A 15,263-nucleotide genomic window follows, 5' to 3' on the forward strand; every position below is an offset into this window, starting at 1 on the left:
GAAGGGTCAGGATCGATGAGGATAACTAGGTCTTGGAAGGGTCAGGATCGATGAGGATAACTAGGTCTTGGAAGGGTCAGGATCGATGAGAATAACTAGGTCTCAGAAGGGTCAGGATCGATGAGGATAACTAGGTCTTGGAAGGGTCAGGATCGATGAGGATAACTAGGTCTCAGAAGCATCATTGTTTTTCTGTGATGCAAAGTCTCCAGGGAAATTATTTTTTTTCCAAAATAAGCTAAGTAGTCAAACAAATAGAAGCTGGCCACAGAGACAGATCGTCTGACTCACCTGGTGTGTAAGACTGAGGTATCCAAACAGAGCAGCAGTGGCAGAGTTGGACACGGAGCTCCTAGTGCTAGATTTAAAAAAAATAATAATAAAATTTATCCCTTAATAGTTATGTAGAATATTTTAAAGAAATGTTTACATACTATGAGTTTTGTTTGTCTGTCTGTCTGTCTGTTTGTTTTACCATTAAAAGATTATCATTGGGTGGCAAGAGTGCCTTGGATAAAGGTGCTTGCTGCCAACCCTGGTAACTGGAGTTCCACGCAGGGCCTCCCATGGTGGTTGGAGAGGCCAAACACCTACAAGTTTTCTTTTGAGCTCCATATCTATGGCAAATGTCACATGTGTCCAGATGTACACAACACTAAATTAATGCACTTTTAAAAGTCACTTTATTGAGCCAGGATTGTAGTATACACCTTTAATCCCAGCACTCAGGAGGCAGAGGCAGGTGGATCAGCAAATTTGAGGCCAACTTGGTCTACATTGTGAGTTCTAGGACAGAAGGCTACCCTATCTCAAGGACAGAAGTGACACCCTATCTCAAAAAAAAGTTATTGTGATAAAGTCATAAATAAAATCATCATGTAGCTATATTAATGTTCCTATGTAGACATTTGTCCAGTATCAAATGCTATATATACATCTCAGTGACCTTCCATGTAGTTAGAATAGTTTTTCTGATTCCAAGGTTCACGTAATGTTTCATGCTTTTACTATCAATTATATTTTCACATACCTAACACCACAAAAACCTATGTATGGTCATTTGTATGATAATCTCGACTTTGTCCTCCCTCTCTGAAATCCATCCTTCTGCTTGTTCTTGTCTCCCCATGATGGCATCTCTTGTTTTTATTTGATTGACCATCTCATTTACTTCAGATATTTCTGTTCATTTTGTTTTTTTTTTTTTTTTTTTTTTTTTTTTTTTTTTAATTTTTCAGTCTCCTTGCCAGATTTTTCCTTTATCTTTTAAACTTTTACCTCCAATTTACTGTTGCATTCACTTTTGAGACTGTCTTGTTGAAGTCTAGGATAGATTTCCTTAATGCGTTTCCTTCTGTTTGAATCTTCTATGTGATCATTATTAAGTCTTTTAAAAAGTAAAATTCTGAATTCTTTGTTAGACATTTCAACTATCTATGCAGTTTTGGGTTCCTTCATTAGGGAGCTGGTTGGTTGGGATGGGTCACAGAACATGGCTGTATCTTATTCTTTGTGTTTCTTTGTTGTGTTGTGTGCATCTTTTAGAGTATGTTTGACTTTCAGTTTTGGCTTCCTTATCTTTGGAGTACACTCTGTGGTGTTTCTGTGGTTCTTCCCAAAAGATTGTCTGCATGAAATTCAGCTGTGTAGACTGGAGAAATTTAGTGTTGTCAAGTGTAGTTACCAAAGTAATCTCATCATGGCTATGTGGCAACAGGACTCAGGGTGGATCAGCACATGAAGAACCAACGCAGCTGGGCGAGCTCAGAACCTCCATCATTGCCTGAATTCTGTGAATCCATTGGAGCCAGGATAGCAAGTAGCAGACCCACTGAGTCTGGGTACTATCTGGGGGCTGTGGCGAAAGCTGCAGGCTCTAAGTAACCCCTGAGAGACCACAGTAGTGTAGACTCCAGGTCCTGCGGTGACCACTGGAACCTCAGGATTCAAAACCCACACCCACACTAATCTTAAAGACATCTTAAGCCCCAGTTTCTCAGGGGACCCTGGGCTCTGAAGCTCAAGACACTCACTGACCTCTGAGACCACCGGAGCTAGAGAATGGTCTTGCAGACTCTCAGATCCCAGCAATCTAGTCCTCCAGTGCTTCCTGGTCCTGCAGAAGCCCAAGAGTAATAAATGCAACTTTTACCAGTTGAGCATATATTTAAATTTCCATTTTCTAAATTTTTTTGTATTATTTTATTTTATGTTTATGGATGTTTTGCCTACATATGTACCTAATGCACAGCCTGTGTATCAGGTGCCCATGGGCCAGAAAAGAGTGTTGGATCCCCTGGCACTGTAGGTATAGGTGATTGTGAGCTGCTGTGTATGTGCTGGGAATTGTACCCAGGTCCTCTGGAAGAGCAGTTGTGTCATCTCTAGCCCAACATTTCTCTGTTCTAGAAATGTCTTTTCACGTTTATTTGAGCCATGGTTCAAACAAAGATCACATCTTAGGCTTCCGTCACATCAAAAGCTTTAATCTGTACAAGTTTACTCTTTCAGCTTGTGATTTACTGAAGAAATTAGATTATCCTATTTCTGACTGTGGTGATTATATCTTTGAGTATGCTTACCATGTATTTTTGTATTTTCCTTTGTATTTTCTGCATTCTTGGAGAGGCTTAATAGATTGAATTTCCATTCTTTTGCTAAGAATACATAGAATGAACAGTATCTTGCCCTCAATGATGTTAGTATTGTTCAATAGGCTAATGATCACCTTCATTTACCCATTAGCAGGTTATACTTCAGCTTTTTTTTTTTTTTTTTAGACAGGGGTTTCTCTGTATAGCCCTGGCTGTCCTGGAACTCACTCTGTAGACCAGGCTGGCCTCGAACTCAGAAATCTGCCTGCCTCTGCCTCCCAAGTGCTGGGATTAAAGGCGTGCACCACCACTGCCCGGCCTATACTTCAACTCTTTATCAATGGTTTTCATAGCCATTGAAATGATTGCCTAGATCTGTTATTTTTTACAAAGCTTTGCAAACTGGTGGAGGTTTTCTATGTACTGCTCTATGTGTCATAAATTAGCTACAATGTGTTTCTTTAAAAAAAAATAAACAAAATAAAAAAAATCTTTAGCTATATAATTATCCTCAAATGTAATTAGCACAAAATTGACAACATAGTTACTTGACTCTTCTATAATTTTTCAGTTGTATATATTGTTTCCTTAAAACTTGGCAAAATTGACTTCTTAAAAAATATTATTTCGAATGTCACATGTGTCAGTCATGTACTCCTGCCATGCACTCCTCTCACAGCTATCAGGAGCTTCTTCATGTCAGTCTCTCATCCTTTCAGATGACCAGCTCATTTCTATAGTTTGTTGTCCTTTTGCTAGGCTCCTCTTAATATACAATGCTTTTAATTTTCTTTAATTTGTATATTAGTATCTTTTTTCAGTAATAGAAATCTTAGTTTTAAATAACATTTATACATTTTTCTCTTCTCTCCTGTCAGACTGCAATTATGTAACTTATGTACAATTTAAAAAGTTAAAGATTAGGAAGTATTCAGATAACACAAGCTCTGCTGTCTCAGGATCTTGGGTTCTTCTTGGTTTGCTTACTTCTAGTTCATTAGATTCCAGTTAGGTGCTTTCAACATAAAAATAATATGGAAGGAGTCATAAAAATATATACTAGATGCTGACCATGAAGAGACACACCTATAATCTAGTACTTTGGGGACTGAGAAAGGATAGTCAAGAGTTTGAGACCAGTCTGGTCCTCATGGTGAGACTCTTTCAAAAACTACTACTGACTTCTAGCTGCTTGGTGTACAGGTAACAAAAGACTACAGAGAGTTTAGCCCCAAATTGAACTTTCATATGTTATCTCAAGGCTGGGGGTTTTGATGGAGGGGGTGGTGGGGCAGGAAGATCGTAAGAGCCGAAGGTCATGAGCAATTTAAAGGACACTGTTTTCCAGACAGAAATGCATATGAACTCAGTGACTGTTACAGTGTGCACAAGATGTACACAAGCTCCAGCCAGCCAGAGTCCAGCACAGTGGGAATGTGGTGGGATGTGTAATCCCAGTACCAGCAGAGGCGCTATTAGCATTTAATGGTTGCTGTCATCATCAGAAGAGATTCGGGTCATCATTTAATGATGATGACCTCAATAGTGAGACTACACACCAGAGCATACCTTAATCCCCAAACTAGCTGAGCAACACAAACTGGACCTCACGGGAAAGGTTAAAAAAAGGAAGCAGTCCCAAAGCTGGGTTGGAAGCAATGGGAGAGTTGAATATATTCAAAATACATCCTACAAAATTATCAAAGAATTTTTAAAAAATATCAAAGGTTAAGTCACCTATTATATATAACTGCTAAAGCAGCAGGAAGGAGGTCAGCAACGCTGCTCAGCAGGTACTTGGCATGCCACCCTGACAGCCTGCATTCCGTACCTTGCAAAGGTACAAGTCAAGAATCAACTCTACCAAGTTGTCCTCTGACTTCTATTTGTGCACTGTTCTACGTACACACACATACACATGCACACACCACATGCAGATACATACACATACATCAAAAACACAGCCTTGAAAACAGCTTTTTCCTCCCGTTATCAGCATCAACAATTTGTAAAGTAGCCCATGTCAAGAGTAGTATAACACACCAAGAAAGAAATACTGTGTTTTTTTTTTATTTGTGGCTAACTTCAAGGGTAGGGCCTGCAGAGGTCTCTATATTAAGAGAAGAACTTTGTGTTGATTCTTTTAGTTTCCTGATTTGCTTTTGCCAGAACACCACATTCTCCAAGCAATCTAACTGAGGTCTACCACTCAAGGTGAACTTGACTCTGAAGTGGTTTCTGATAACACAGCGGCAACATAGTTAATGGTGCTGGTGCCTTTAGTACCCAGGAAAAGCCAATGTTTTCCTTTCTTTTCAGATGACGGACATAAAAAAGCTCGAAATGCTTATCTCAATAATTCCAACTATGAAGAAGGAGATGAATATTTTGATAAAAATTTGGCGCTCTTTGAGGTAATATTTTAATTATCTATATATGTATGTGTCTGTATGGGAGTAGAAGAAGGCATCATATTTCCCTGGAGATGGAGTTAGGGGTGGGAGTGAGCCTTCCATTGTGGGTGCTGGTAACTGAACTCAGGACTCACCTGAGGTCAGCAAGGACTCTTACCCACTGACTGAGCTGTCTCTCCAACCTGCACAATGGAATTCATCAGCTACTAGGTAATATGAAATCATCACATTTCCAAAAAAATGTTTGGAAGCATCAATCATTATGTTAAGCAAAATAAGCCAAACTAAGACAGATACTGAATAGTGCATGTTTTCTCCCATATGTGTATGTAAGTGTGTATTTGTCAGAGAGGGAGAGGGAGGTGGGAGGGGGAGAGAGAGAGCACACTGATTGGGAGAAGGAAGGAAGAGATGTTAAGGAAGCAGAGAGGTGGAGACAAGGTAATAGAGTACATGTAACATGAAAGCAGTAGTGGGGACTAGTTGGGGAAGTTCAGAACCTAGTCTCTTAAAAGGGTCAGAAGGGAGGGGGGAAGGCAGAGGAGGAGGGGAACAAATGAGAACACAAGCATAATTGCATACACATGTGTATGAAAAACCTTAATGAGTCCCAGAACTCCATATCCTACCTTAACTGAGGTATCAGGTGTCCATGCTTACCTGATTAAGCATGGTCTTTTCTACCATCTCCATGCTGGGGTTGGACCCTGGACCTTGAGCCTGCAGGCAGCTGCCCTCACTGAGCTGTCCTCTCAGCTCTTTACAGTCTTTCAGATGTGAGGAAAAAATTGTCTCACTGATGAATTTTCTTAAAATATTTATATGTGGAAGATTTTATCATTTACTTTTCTGTTTCCTGGTAGAGGGTCTATTTTGTTGCTGAATTTCAGTATCCTTCATAAATTATTTCTGGCTTTGTAGGAAGAAATGGACACCAGACCAAAGGTGTCTTCTCTCCTCAACCGCATGGCCAACTATACAAATCTGACACAAGGAGCAAAGGAACATGAAGAGGCAGAGAACATCACTGAAGGGAAAAAGAAGCCTACCAAGGTGATGCCTCACAACACCTAGGATAAAGAAAGACAGCCTGTGTATAAGATGAAGACATAGCCAGGGCATCCATCCATGTTAAGAAACAATCTATTAGCTGGGCAGTGGTGGTGCACGCCTTTAATCCCAGCACACAGGAGGCAGAGGCAGGCGAATTTCTGAGTTCATGGCCAGCCTGGTCTATAGAGTGAGTTCCTGGACAGCCAGGGCTACACAGAGAAACCCTGTCTTGAAAAACAAAAAAAAAAAAAAAAGGAAAGAAAGAAAAAGAAACAATGTATTAAATGCTTTGTGCACCCAGAACAATTCTGAGTATTGGCATCATGGCCCAGGCAGAATGTACAGTGTCCTAGCTTCATGTGGGAAGTCAGTCCCTATGCTCTTTAAGCTGTTAAAGTATATAACATTTTTAGTGTCAGTTAATGTTTGACCAAAACTTAAGCAGAGTTAAAAACACTGATACTGACGAGTGCCTGCTGGAAGGAGTTGCTACTGTGGTAGACTGGGCAGAGGAGGCCCTCTGACGTGGTGGATTTGAGCAGAAACCATCCAGGTGGTTAGCCATGTGACTGACAGCATTGCAGGAAGAGACATTAGCACATTAGTTGAGTGGAGTGTATCTACTTGGCTACTCAAGCTGTCAGTCTGGTACAAGGGTTTGGGGGTTGTTTTGTTTTGTTTGCTCTTTTGAGACCTCAAATATAAGGACTCCAGCTGCCTCAAATATAAGACAGGCTGGCCTTGGACGTAGAATCCTCCTGCCTCAGGTTCCCAGTATTAGAATCATAGGCATGTACCATGATAATGATACCTAGCAATAGACTTTTTTTTTAATACTACTATTTTTCTTACAATAAAATTATGCCAATACACACAGTTAGCTCAGCTCTTTGCAAAGGAGCCAAATGGCCTTCAAGTTTTTATTTTCCCCATCTGTTTCATTTACCAACTATTATAAAGAATTTGAACCTAAATTCTCAACAGTTTCCACAAATCATCGCTCTGTTTTTAAATGAAAAGGATTTTAGCAACTTTGAAGAATAGACATTTTTAGATTTTTGAATGTTCCATTCTTTAGGCATAATAAAAACGTGGAAAGTTATCCAAATTACAAATTTATATAGATAATAAAAGTAGAGTGATGAAGTTTACTAAGAGATCTTAGAAGGTAATGGTTAACCTCCCTGACTCTCCTTGGAGATTACCATGGTGAGTCAAAGTGTATTTTATGGCTGACTGTATAATCTCCCTTTGTCTTACATGCTTATTTTCAGAGCCCCCAAATGGGTACATTCATGGGTGTCTACCTCCCATGTCTACAGAACATTTTTGGAGTGATCCTCTTTCTGCGTCTTACCTGGGTAGTGGGCACAGCTGGAGTCCTTCAGGCCTTTGCAATTGTCCTCATCTGCTGCTGCTGTGTAAGTCATGCATTGGCTCCTAGAGCTTTCCTGTGTCATTTTGAGCTGCTAAGAGTAGATGCACTTGACCTCCTGGGGAACACGCACTACAAATATGTGAAACTACCCATTATTTATTACTTACTATATATAGTATATAGTTTCCTAGATTTTTGGAAATACAAAACAAAATGCAGGTCTTTTTTTTTTTTGTTTTGTTTTTTTCGAGACAGGGTTACTCTGTATAGCCCTGGCGGTCCTGGACTCACTCTGTAGACCAGGCTGGCCTCAAACTCAGAGATCCGCCTGCCTCTGTCTCCCAAGTGCTGGGATTAAAGGTGTGCGCCACCACGCCTGGCTGCAGGTCTTAAAATAATCTAAAATACGGATATTTGAGCATGGAAACACTGATGTTGTAACAAAACATTAGAAAACGCATACACTATTCCAAAATGAACTGAAAATAAAGTTGGTGGGGCCTTGGAAGGGTGAGGTGGGCCTGGATTGAATTTGGTTTACTTTGAACTCTTTTTAGCCCTTTCCCAGAAATCACTCAGTTTTCCCTCTTACATTCAACCCACTCTGATTCTCCATGTAAACTGCTCACTCTTTTATGTCCCATCCCTGCCATTACATCCTTCCCCTGCACCAATGCAGGTTAGCAGACATAACCTGTATCATTAAGAACTTAGGGGCACAGCCTTCCCCACTCCAGTTTCTCAAGCTTGAAACTTCTAGGCCATATTTGACTCCCCCTTTGCCATCCACCATGTCTGTTCTCTCTGTGCTATTTCATGTGCACCCTTTCCTCCTTATTCCCACTACCACACTGTTGGTTTTGCTTCTCATTTGCACTAAAGTAGCCAACTAGCTAATCACTGTGCCTCCAACAACTCTCTCTTTCAAGCCTTTTCTGTGTTACTAAACAATGTTTTAATATTTTTCCCCACTGGTTCTTACTATATTCTTGACATTGTAGCTAGTCTGTAGGTAGGTTCAGCCTACCTTGCAATGTTAACTCCCAAGCTGTTCCTTTGAATATGTTATACATCAACCCTTCATAAAAATAGGTAGAGTAGCCAGGCGGTGGTGGCACACGCCTTTAATCCCAGCACTTGGGAGGCAAAGGCAGGCAGATTTCTGAGTTTGAGGCCAACCTGGTCTACAGAGTGAGTTCCAGGACAGCCACCGCTACACAGAGAAACCCTGTCTTGAAAAAACAAAAACAAAAAACACAACAAAAAAATAGGTAGAGTAAAATGTTTGCTAAGTACCCTGACATTCACACATGGGAAAGTAGTACAGAAATGTCAGCTCTACTCAGTAGTAAAATTCTTCTCTTCTACAGACAATGTTAACTGCCATCTCCATGAGTGCCATCGCCACTAACGGAGTGGTGCCAGGTCAGTAGCCCAACCTTGACTTTCTGCGGTTATCAGTGGTTAATCACTGTATTTATGCCATTGTTCATTGGGTAATAGACACTTTCTAGAAGCCAGAGAGACAAATGCTGCTTAGCTTAAGGTTTAGAAATATTTAGACTACAGTGCTCTAATTCAGCCACACTCTTTACTTATGAAATGTTTTATTAGACTCTCTTATTTCTGTAGGAAGTATTCCAATTTTTTCCCTAATGTGACAAAATGTAGAGTACTGAACACATCATATTCCCTAGCAAATCTATTTTGTTACATTCAATTTCCCAAAGTCTGGAACACCTTTTTGTGCATATTTTACAATTATTGCTTATGACTTGTTTACAGTTCTTTTAGTGATGCCCTTATTTTATTCTGTTCAAATTCTATTTTGTCTTATAGCCGGAGGCTCATACTTCATGATTTCGCGGGCCCTGGGCCCAGAGTTTGGTGGGGCTGTGGGCCTCTGCTTTTATCTTGGCACCACATTTGCAGCAGCCATGTATATTCTTGGTGCCATTGAAATCTTTCTGGTAAGTGCTGAGTAATTGTGGACTACTCTCTCTTTCAGGACTACAGTGTAGAAGCTCTGTGGGTTTATTTTGTCCTTAGAGCTCAAGGTTTCTGAGATCAGGCGAGGCATGGCAGCCAATCAAGTAATGACTGCCTGGGACTGTCCACCTACTATGAAGCAGAAAGGTTCAGGTGTCCTTCATTTACCTGTCCTTTCCCCCTGACTGAGTGTCCCTAACTTTATCACCACAACCAGGGAGTTCATATCTAAGTACAGAAGACTTGTACATATGTCAGTGGAAAAAAGTAAAATAACGTTGATTTTTCTATATTGTATGTGTGTTGAATACATTTGTGTAGAGGCCAGTGATCAACATATTTTCTCACCTGCTGTTCCTTAGGAACCATCCAGTTTGTTTAATGAGATGGGGTCTTTCACTGGGACCTGGGGCTCAACACCTTTGGTCAGCTCCAAGGCTCCCCCTGCCTTCACCTCCCCAGTGCTACTGTGAAAAGCACACACCACCATGCCCAGCTCTTAACATAAGGCCTGGGGAGCAAATTCAGGTGCCCATTCTTGTGCAGCAAATATTTCACTGGCTTTGTTGTATCCCAAACCCCTCTTTTTGATAACTTTATACCAATGAAAGAGTTTTTAATTTCTCTACTCATAAATCTTTTCTATGGCCTTTTGAATAAAATTACTCATTTTTCTTTTTTCCATTTGGAAATGCACATATTCAGAATAGCAAATAGAAAACAAAAATAATCTACGACATAACATTTTTATAGACATTCTAGAGCCAAATAAAAGTTTAGTTAATTGGCAGCCAGTTATGGTACATAACCTTAACCCCAGCACTTGGGAGATAGAGGCAGGTGGATCTCTTTGAGATCCAGGCCAACTAGGGCTAGGTAATCAGAGCCTGTCTAAAAATAAATGATTAAAAAGAAGAAAGGAGGGCTGGAGACAGGCCCAGTGCTTAAGAACACTGGCTGCTCTTGCAGAGGACCAGGGTTCAATTTCTAGGACCCACATAGCATCTCACAACTGTCTGTAACTCCAGGTACAAAGGATACAATTCCCTCACACAAACATACATGCAGGTAAAACAACAGTACACATAAAAATAATAAAAATGAAATCACTTTTAAAAAGAAGGATACAAATGAATGTTTTGTTCATGTTTTGTTTAGCTGTCTTTTCCTTCACAAAAGAAACAAACTATTATAGCCCCTCTACTTGATTGTTTTGAAATGGCTGTACATCTTCTCTACTTGTCTTTCTTCTTCTGACAGGTGTATATCGTCCCCCGAGCTGCCATCTTTCGGAGTGATGATGCTCTCAAGGAGTCAGCAGCCATGCTGAACAACATGCGCGTCTATGGTACAGCCTTCTTGGTCCTCATGGTCTTGGTGGTGTTCATCGGCGTACGCTATGTGAATAAGTTTGCCTCGCTTTTCCTGGCCTGTGTAATTGTGTCCATCTTGGCTATCTATGCTGGTGCCATCAAGTCTTCCTTTGCTCCACCACACTTCCCGTACGTACCTATCTTTGACATAGTCATCATTGGATAGTCAGTGATGGTATCTGGTGATGCGAACATTTCCATCAGAATTTCATGGAGTGATTTCCTATTGGTCCAGTTTCTCAGAAGGAAGCTTCCTGACATACTGTCCTGTTGACCCTCTTCTTCACCTCTGAAATGTAGACCTAGCAGCTGTAGCCATCATTAAGGTACCTTTCTTTAGGTGTGCTGCCCCTGCCCCCTAATACTGATCCATGAAGGACTTTGCAGTCATAGTCATTACCAGTAACCAGTGTTCAATTGCTTTTAAAATAAAAGTCAATTCAAAAGAATTCTGGAGTAGTGGTCTGTAGTTAAAAACAATGGCTGATCTTCAGAGGACCTGGGTTCAATCCTCACACCCACATGATGGCTCAAAACTGTCTGTAACTCCAGTTGCAGGGGATCTGGTGCCCTCTTCAGGCCTCTACAGGCTTCAGGCATACAACTGGCACACTCAGACATACAGGTAGGCAAAACCACCCATACACATAAACTAAATCTTTTTTTAAGGAGTTACGTAAATTGTTTATTTACTTTATTCTTGGCACTGTAACTGCTAAGAGTTATCATGTATAAAAGGAAATGCCTGTCTTATCATGTATGTCCCCTGGATGTTCCATGCCATACATTATATGCAGTAGTAAAGTGATGGATTTGTGCAGTGCCTTTGCTCACAGACTTCACCTATTGTCTCGTGGATTTGTGACACAGAGTCTTGTTGACACTGAGTTATTTGTAATCTTGTTACAGAAGTTACCTTTGAAGTCATATGGATCAGCAAGGGATCTAATTTATTGATACAATGCCGATTTAAAACAAGTTACAGGGAAAACAAAAACATTTTTTTCATGATGAGAAAGCCAGATCCAGCGAAGGTGAATGACTTTTCCCAAAGTAAGCTAATGGTAGGGCAAGAACCTGGGACTTTGTGGTCAATAACAGTCAGGACATTGCTATTTAGTATTTCTTCTATGTGATGTCAGTAAGAAATCCCACCATAAATTTTCATTTTGCTTACTTAGGGCCATAAAATAAAGATCTTTTTCAGAGTTATAAAAGTTTTAGATGCAATGTTTTAGCTGTATCTCAACTCGGAAAATTCCATTTTGCTTCAGGTTCCCCTTTGGGACTTCTCCACTTCTGTTTGGTTGGAAAAGAAATCCCAGTACAAGCTATTTTGTTTTTTAAAATTCTAGCATAATATGTTAAAAATAAATCAAACCTCAGAGAAACCATGAGACAAAACTAGGATTGTTAAGGGTTGTTGAAGCCAAGTGATAGATATGTAGCTCATTGTGTATGTATGAAATCATTCTGAAGATTCTGAACAGTGTTTTTTGTAGCTCAGAAGTATTTAATATGGGTCTATTACTCCATTCTTGTTTATGTTTCTAGGTGGTGGAAAGAAATAAAGCTGCAGTCAATATTTGTATTACCCTTAAATTTCCTCTTTACCACTGGGTCTAGGTTTAAGGTCAAAACCAGTTTTCTCTCAGACAATAGAGGGATATGCTTTTAAGTCTAGTCAGGCTGCCCTACAACAGTAGCCAGAAGACTTAGAAGAGCTGACAGTCCCAGGAGGTTATGACAATAGAGCCTCTTCACATTTCATTTCCTGCCTTCTTTCTTTCTCTTCCTTCTCCCCCTCTCTCCCTCTGTCTAGAAAGAAAACAAGCAAATGAAAATATGGGCATTTGGACATTTTTTAAAAATAAGAGCAGAAGTTCTCTGGAATTTTATTGTTGTTGCTGGTGGTGGTGATGGTGTGGGGGTGGGGTAGTGGCAGTCCATGTGTGTGCCTGTGTGAAAACCAGAAGAAGGTTTCAGGTGTCCTCTGTCACTCTCTGTTTGCACTGTTCTAGACTGGCTGGCCTTTCTGTGGCTCCTTCTCCTCTTCCCCCATTTCCAGTGCTGAGATCACAGGCATGTATGACCACACCAGGCTTTGACCTAAGTGCTAGAGATCTGAGCTCAGGATCTCATGCTTCTATAACAAGAACTCCAACCCCACTGGACCACCTCCCTAACTGCTCCAGGATTCTTTTGGCCCTGAAAATGGATGAATAGCCAAAAATTTTTGGAAGATAATTGAGCATTGTTTCTTTGTACAATTCTTGTGTTCGAATCATATCGCCTACATCTGTCATTTGTATGACCTTAGTCTTGGGCAGAATATTGAATCCCTGTAACCCTCAGTGCCTCTAGCTACTTAAGTTAAATATTAAAATATTGTGAGATCTGTGATGGTTCCCCTGGCAGGAAATACAAATCCCCTCAGGTTAAGGTGCTCATCCGTTTCTACCCATGGCAGTGAAATCTCTGAGCAATGACATTTTTATCCTTTGCTAACCATCTTAAAAAGTCTTCAAAACTTAGTTTTCTCTGCTCTTTTTTCCCTTCTTGACCTTTCTCTTCTTCTTTGTTTGCTTTGATTTAGGGTCTGTATGCTGGGCAACCGTACCCTGTCATCAAGACATCTTGATGTTTGCTCTAAGACCAAGGAGATTAACAACATGACAGTACCATCAAAGTTATGGGGATTCTTCTGCAACTCGAGTCAGTTTTTTAATGCCACCTGTGATGAGTACTTTGTTCACAATAACGTCACCTCAGTCCAAGGCATTCCAGGCTTGGCTAGTGGTGTCATCACTGGTAAGTTAGAGGGTCTAACTAACTTTGTTAGTTAACGGTTTATTTTGTGTTGTTTCTTCTTTAAGGATAGTGGTGGGAAATAGGCTTTCCCATCTTAGAGTCTTCACCCTACCCCTATTTTTTACTTTGTATTATAGTATATTAATTACATATAACAATGAGTTTATCCTATTTTATACATGCACATTATGTTATTCTGATCATATTGACTCCTACTCATTATTCTCTCATTTGTTTGCATACACACTAAATTTCATTATAACTGACTATAAGTTCTTGGGTGGTATGTTTATAGCAGCATGGGCACCTTACAGTGGCTACAAGACTGAGGAAAATGTCTCTCCCTCCCACATTAGGTGGGTATCAAGCCTCAGGAATGGGTGGGGTCTTGTGAGCTCCTCCTTCCTCATATGACATATTGATAGAGCCCATCTTGTGAAGGTCTTGTGCAGGTAGTCAGAAATGCTGTGAGTTCAAGCATGCAAGAGCCACAACAAGAAATCAGCATTCTATATGATTCCCTCTCTTCCTCTGGATTTTCCATTCTTCCAGCCCCATTTCCACATTGTTCCCTGAGCCTTGAAGGGAGTGATATAAATACCTTTATGACTCAGCATAAAATAGTCAAATCTTCTTACCACTGTGACCAGTTGTTAATGATCCTCCACAGTGACCACTGCCCACTGTAAAAGAAACATCTCTGACCAAAGCTGATAGCAGCACTAATACCTAAGCATAAGCATAGTTGTTTAGAAGGCAATTTGACAGACACAGCATGTCCATTTAGCAAATATAGGCAGTAGCTTCCCCACTAGAGCTGATGGCCTAGGCCTTAATTAGTGATGGTTACGATTGCAGTGGTAAGAGTTGAACCCGGGGAATACGTCTGACAAGCATCACATACTCTACCATTGAGCTACACCACAGCCCACTGTCTGAGATTGTCTATTGAACATGGCATGGATCCTTGTGTATTCATGGATGACTTTAAACTCAGAAGCCTTGTGCTTCTCAGGCTCCTGAGTACTGTCAGGATTATAGGCATGTACCACCATGCCCTGCATTTTTCTTTTTTTCTCTTAGTTAAATAATATTATATTTAGAGCTTCCTTGCAGAGTACAGCTGTTAAAATTTGCCCTTTTTTGGCCGGGCAGTGGTGGTGCACACCTTTAGTCCCAACACTTGGGAGGCAGAGGCAGGCAGATTTCTGAGTTCGAGGCCTGCCTGATCTACAGAGTGAGTTCCAGGACAGCCAGGGCTACACAGAGAAACCCTGTCTCAAAAAACAAACAAACAAACAAAATTGCCCTTTTTTGAGAACAGAGGTGGACAAATGACTTTTTCTAGCATAGGATAAGATAAAATATTTTGTGGATATTTTTATTTTGCAATATTTCTCAAGCTAACTTGAAACTCCTGGGCTTAAGCAGTCCTTCTGCCTCATGTTCCTGACAAGCTAGAACTGCAGGGATTTGCTTTGTATCTGTCTTAATGCACTCCTGAAAAATTGCCAGTGGTCTTCCTTCGGTGATAGCTAAAATAGAACTGTTTTAATGTCACCAAACACACCTGTTTTCGTAGACAGCTAAATTTCTGAAATTCTTTTCCTAAGTGATGTCCAGCTTAAGTGTTTTAAAGGCTTTTTTTTTT

The 15,263-nt window shown here is 40.4% G+C and overlaps 1 protein-coding gene across 4 annotated transcripts in view; it reads left to right on the forward strand.

Annotated features, from left to right (window-relative positions):
* Nucleotides 1–15,263, forward strand: part of Slc12a6 (solute carrier family 12 member 6) — a 90,276-nt gene that overhangs the window by 53,243 nt on the left and 21,770 nt on the right. For all 4 annotated transcript variants that reach the window (XM_031371341.1, XM_031371342.1, XM_031371343.1 and 1 more), the window contains 7 exons: nucleotides 4,914–5,008; nucleotides 5,930–6,061; nucleotides 7,336–7,482; nucleotides 8,810–8,864; nucleotides 9,279–9,409; nucleotides 10,689–10,930; nucleotides 13,398–13,612. In XM_031371341.1, the coding sequence (XP_031227201.1) occupies nucleotides 4,914–5,008; nucleotides 5,930–6,061; nucleotides 7,336–7,482; nucleotides 8,810–8,864; nucleotides 9,279–9,409; nucleotides 10,689–10,930; nucleotides 13,398–13,612 (1,017 nt within the window). The remainder of the gene's footprint in view (nucleotides 1–4,913; nucleotides 5,009–5,929; nucleotides 6,062–7,335; nucleotides 7,483–8,809; nucleotides 8,865–9,278; nucleotides 9,410–10,688; nucleotides 10,931–13,397; nucleotides 13,613–15,263) is intronic.

Source organism: Mastomys coucha, unplaced genomic scaffold (genome assembly GCF_008632895.1).
Source record: "Mastomys coucha isolate ucsf_1 unplaced genomic scaffold, UCSF_Mcou_1 pScaffold15, whole genome shotgun sequence".
Lineage (NCBI taxonomy): Eukaryota > Metazoa > Chordata > Mammalia > Rodentia > Muridae > Mastomys > Mastomys coucha.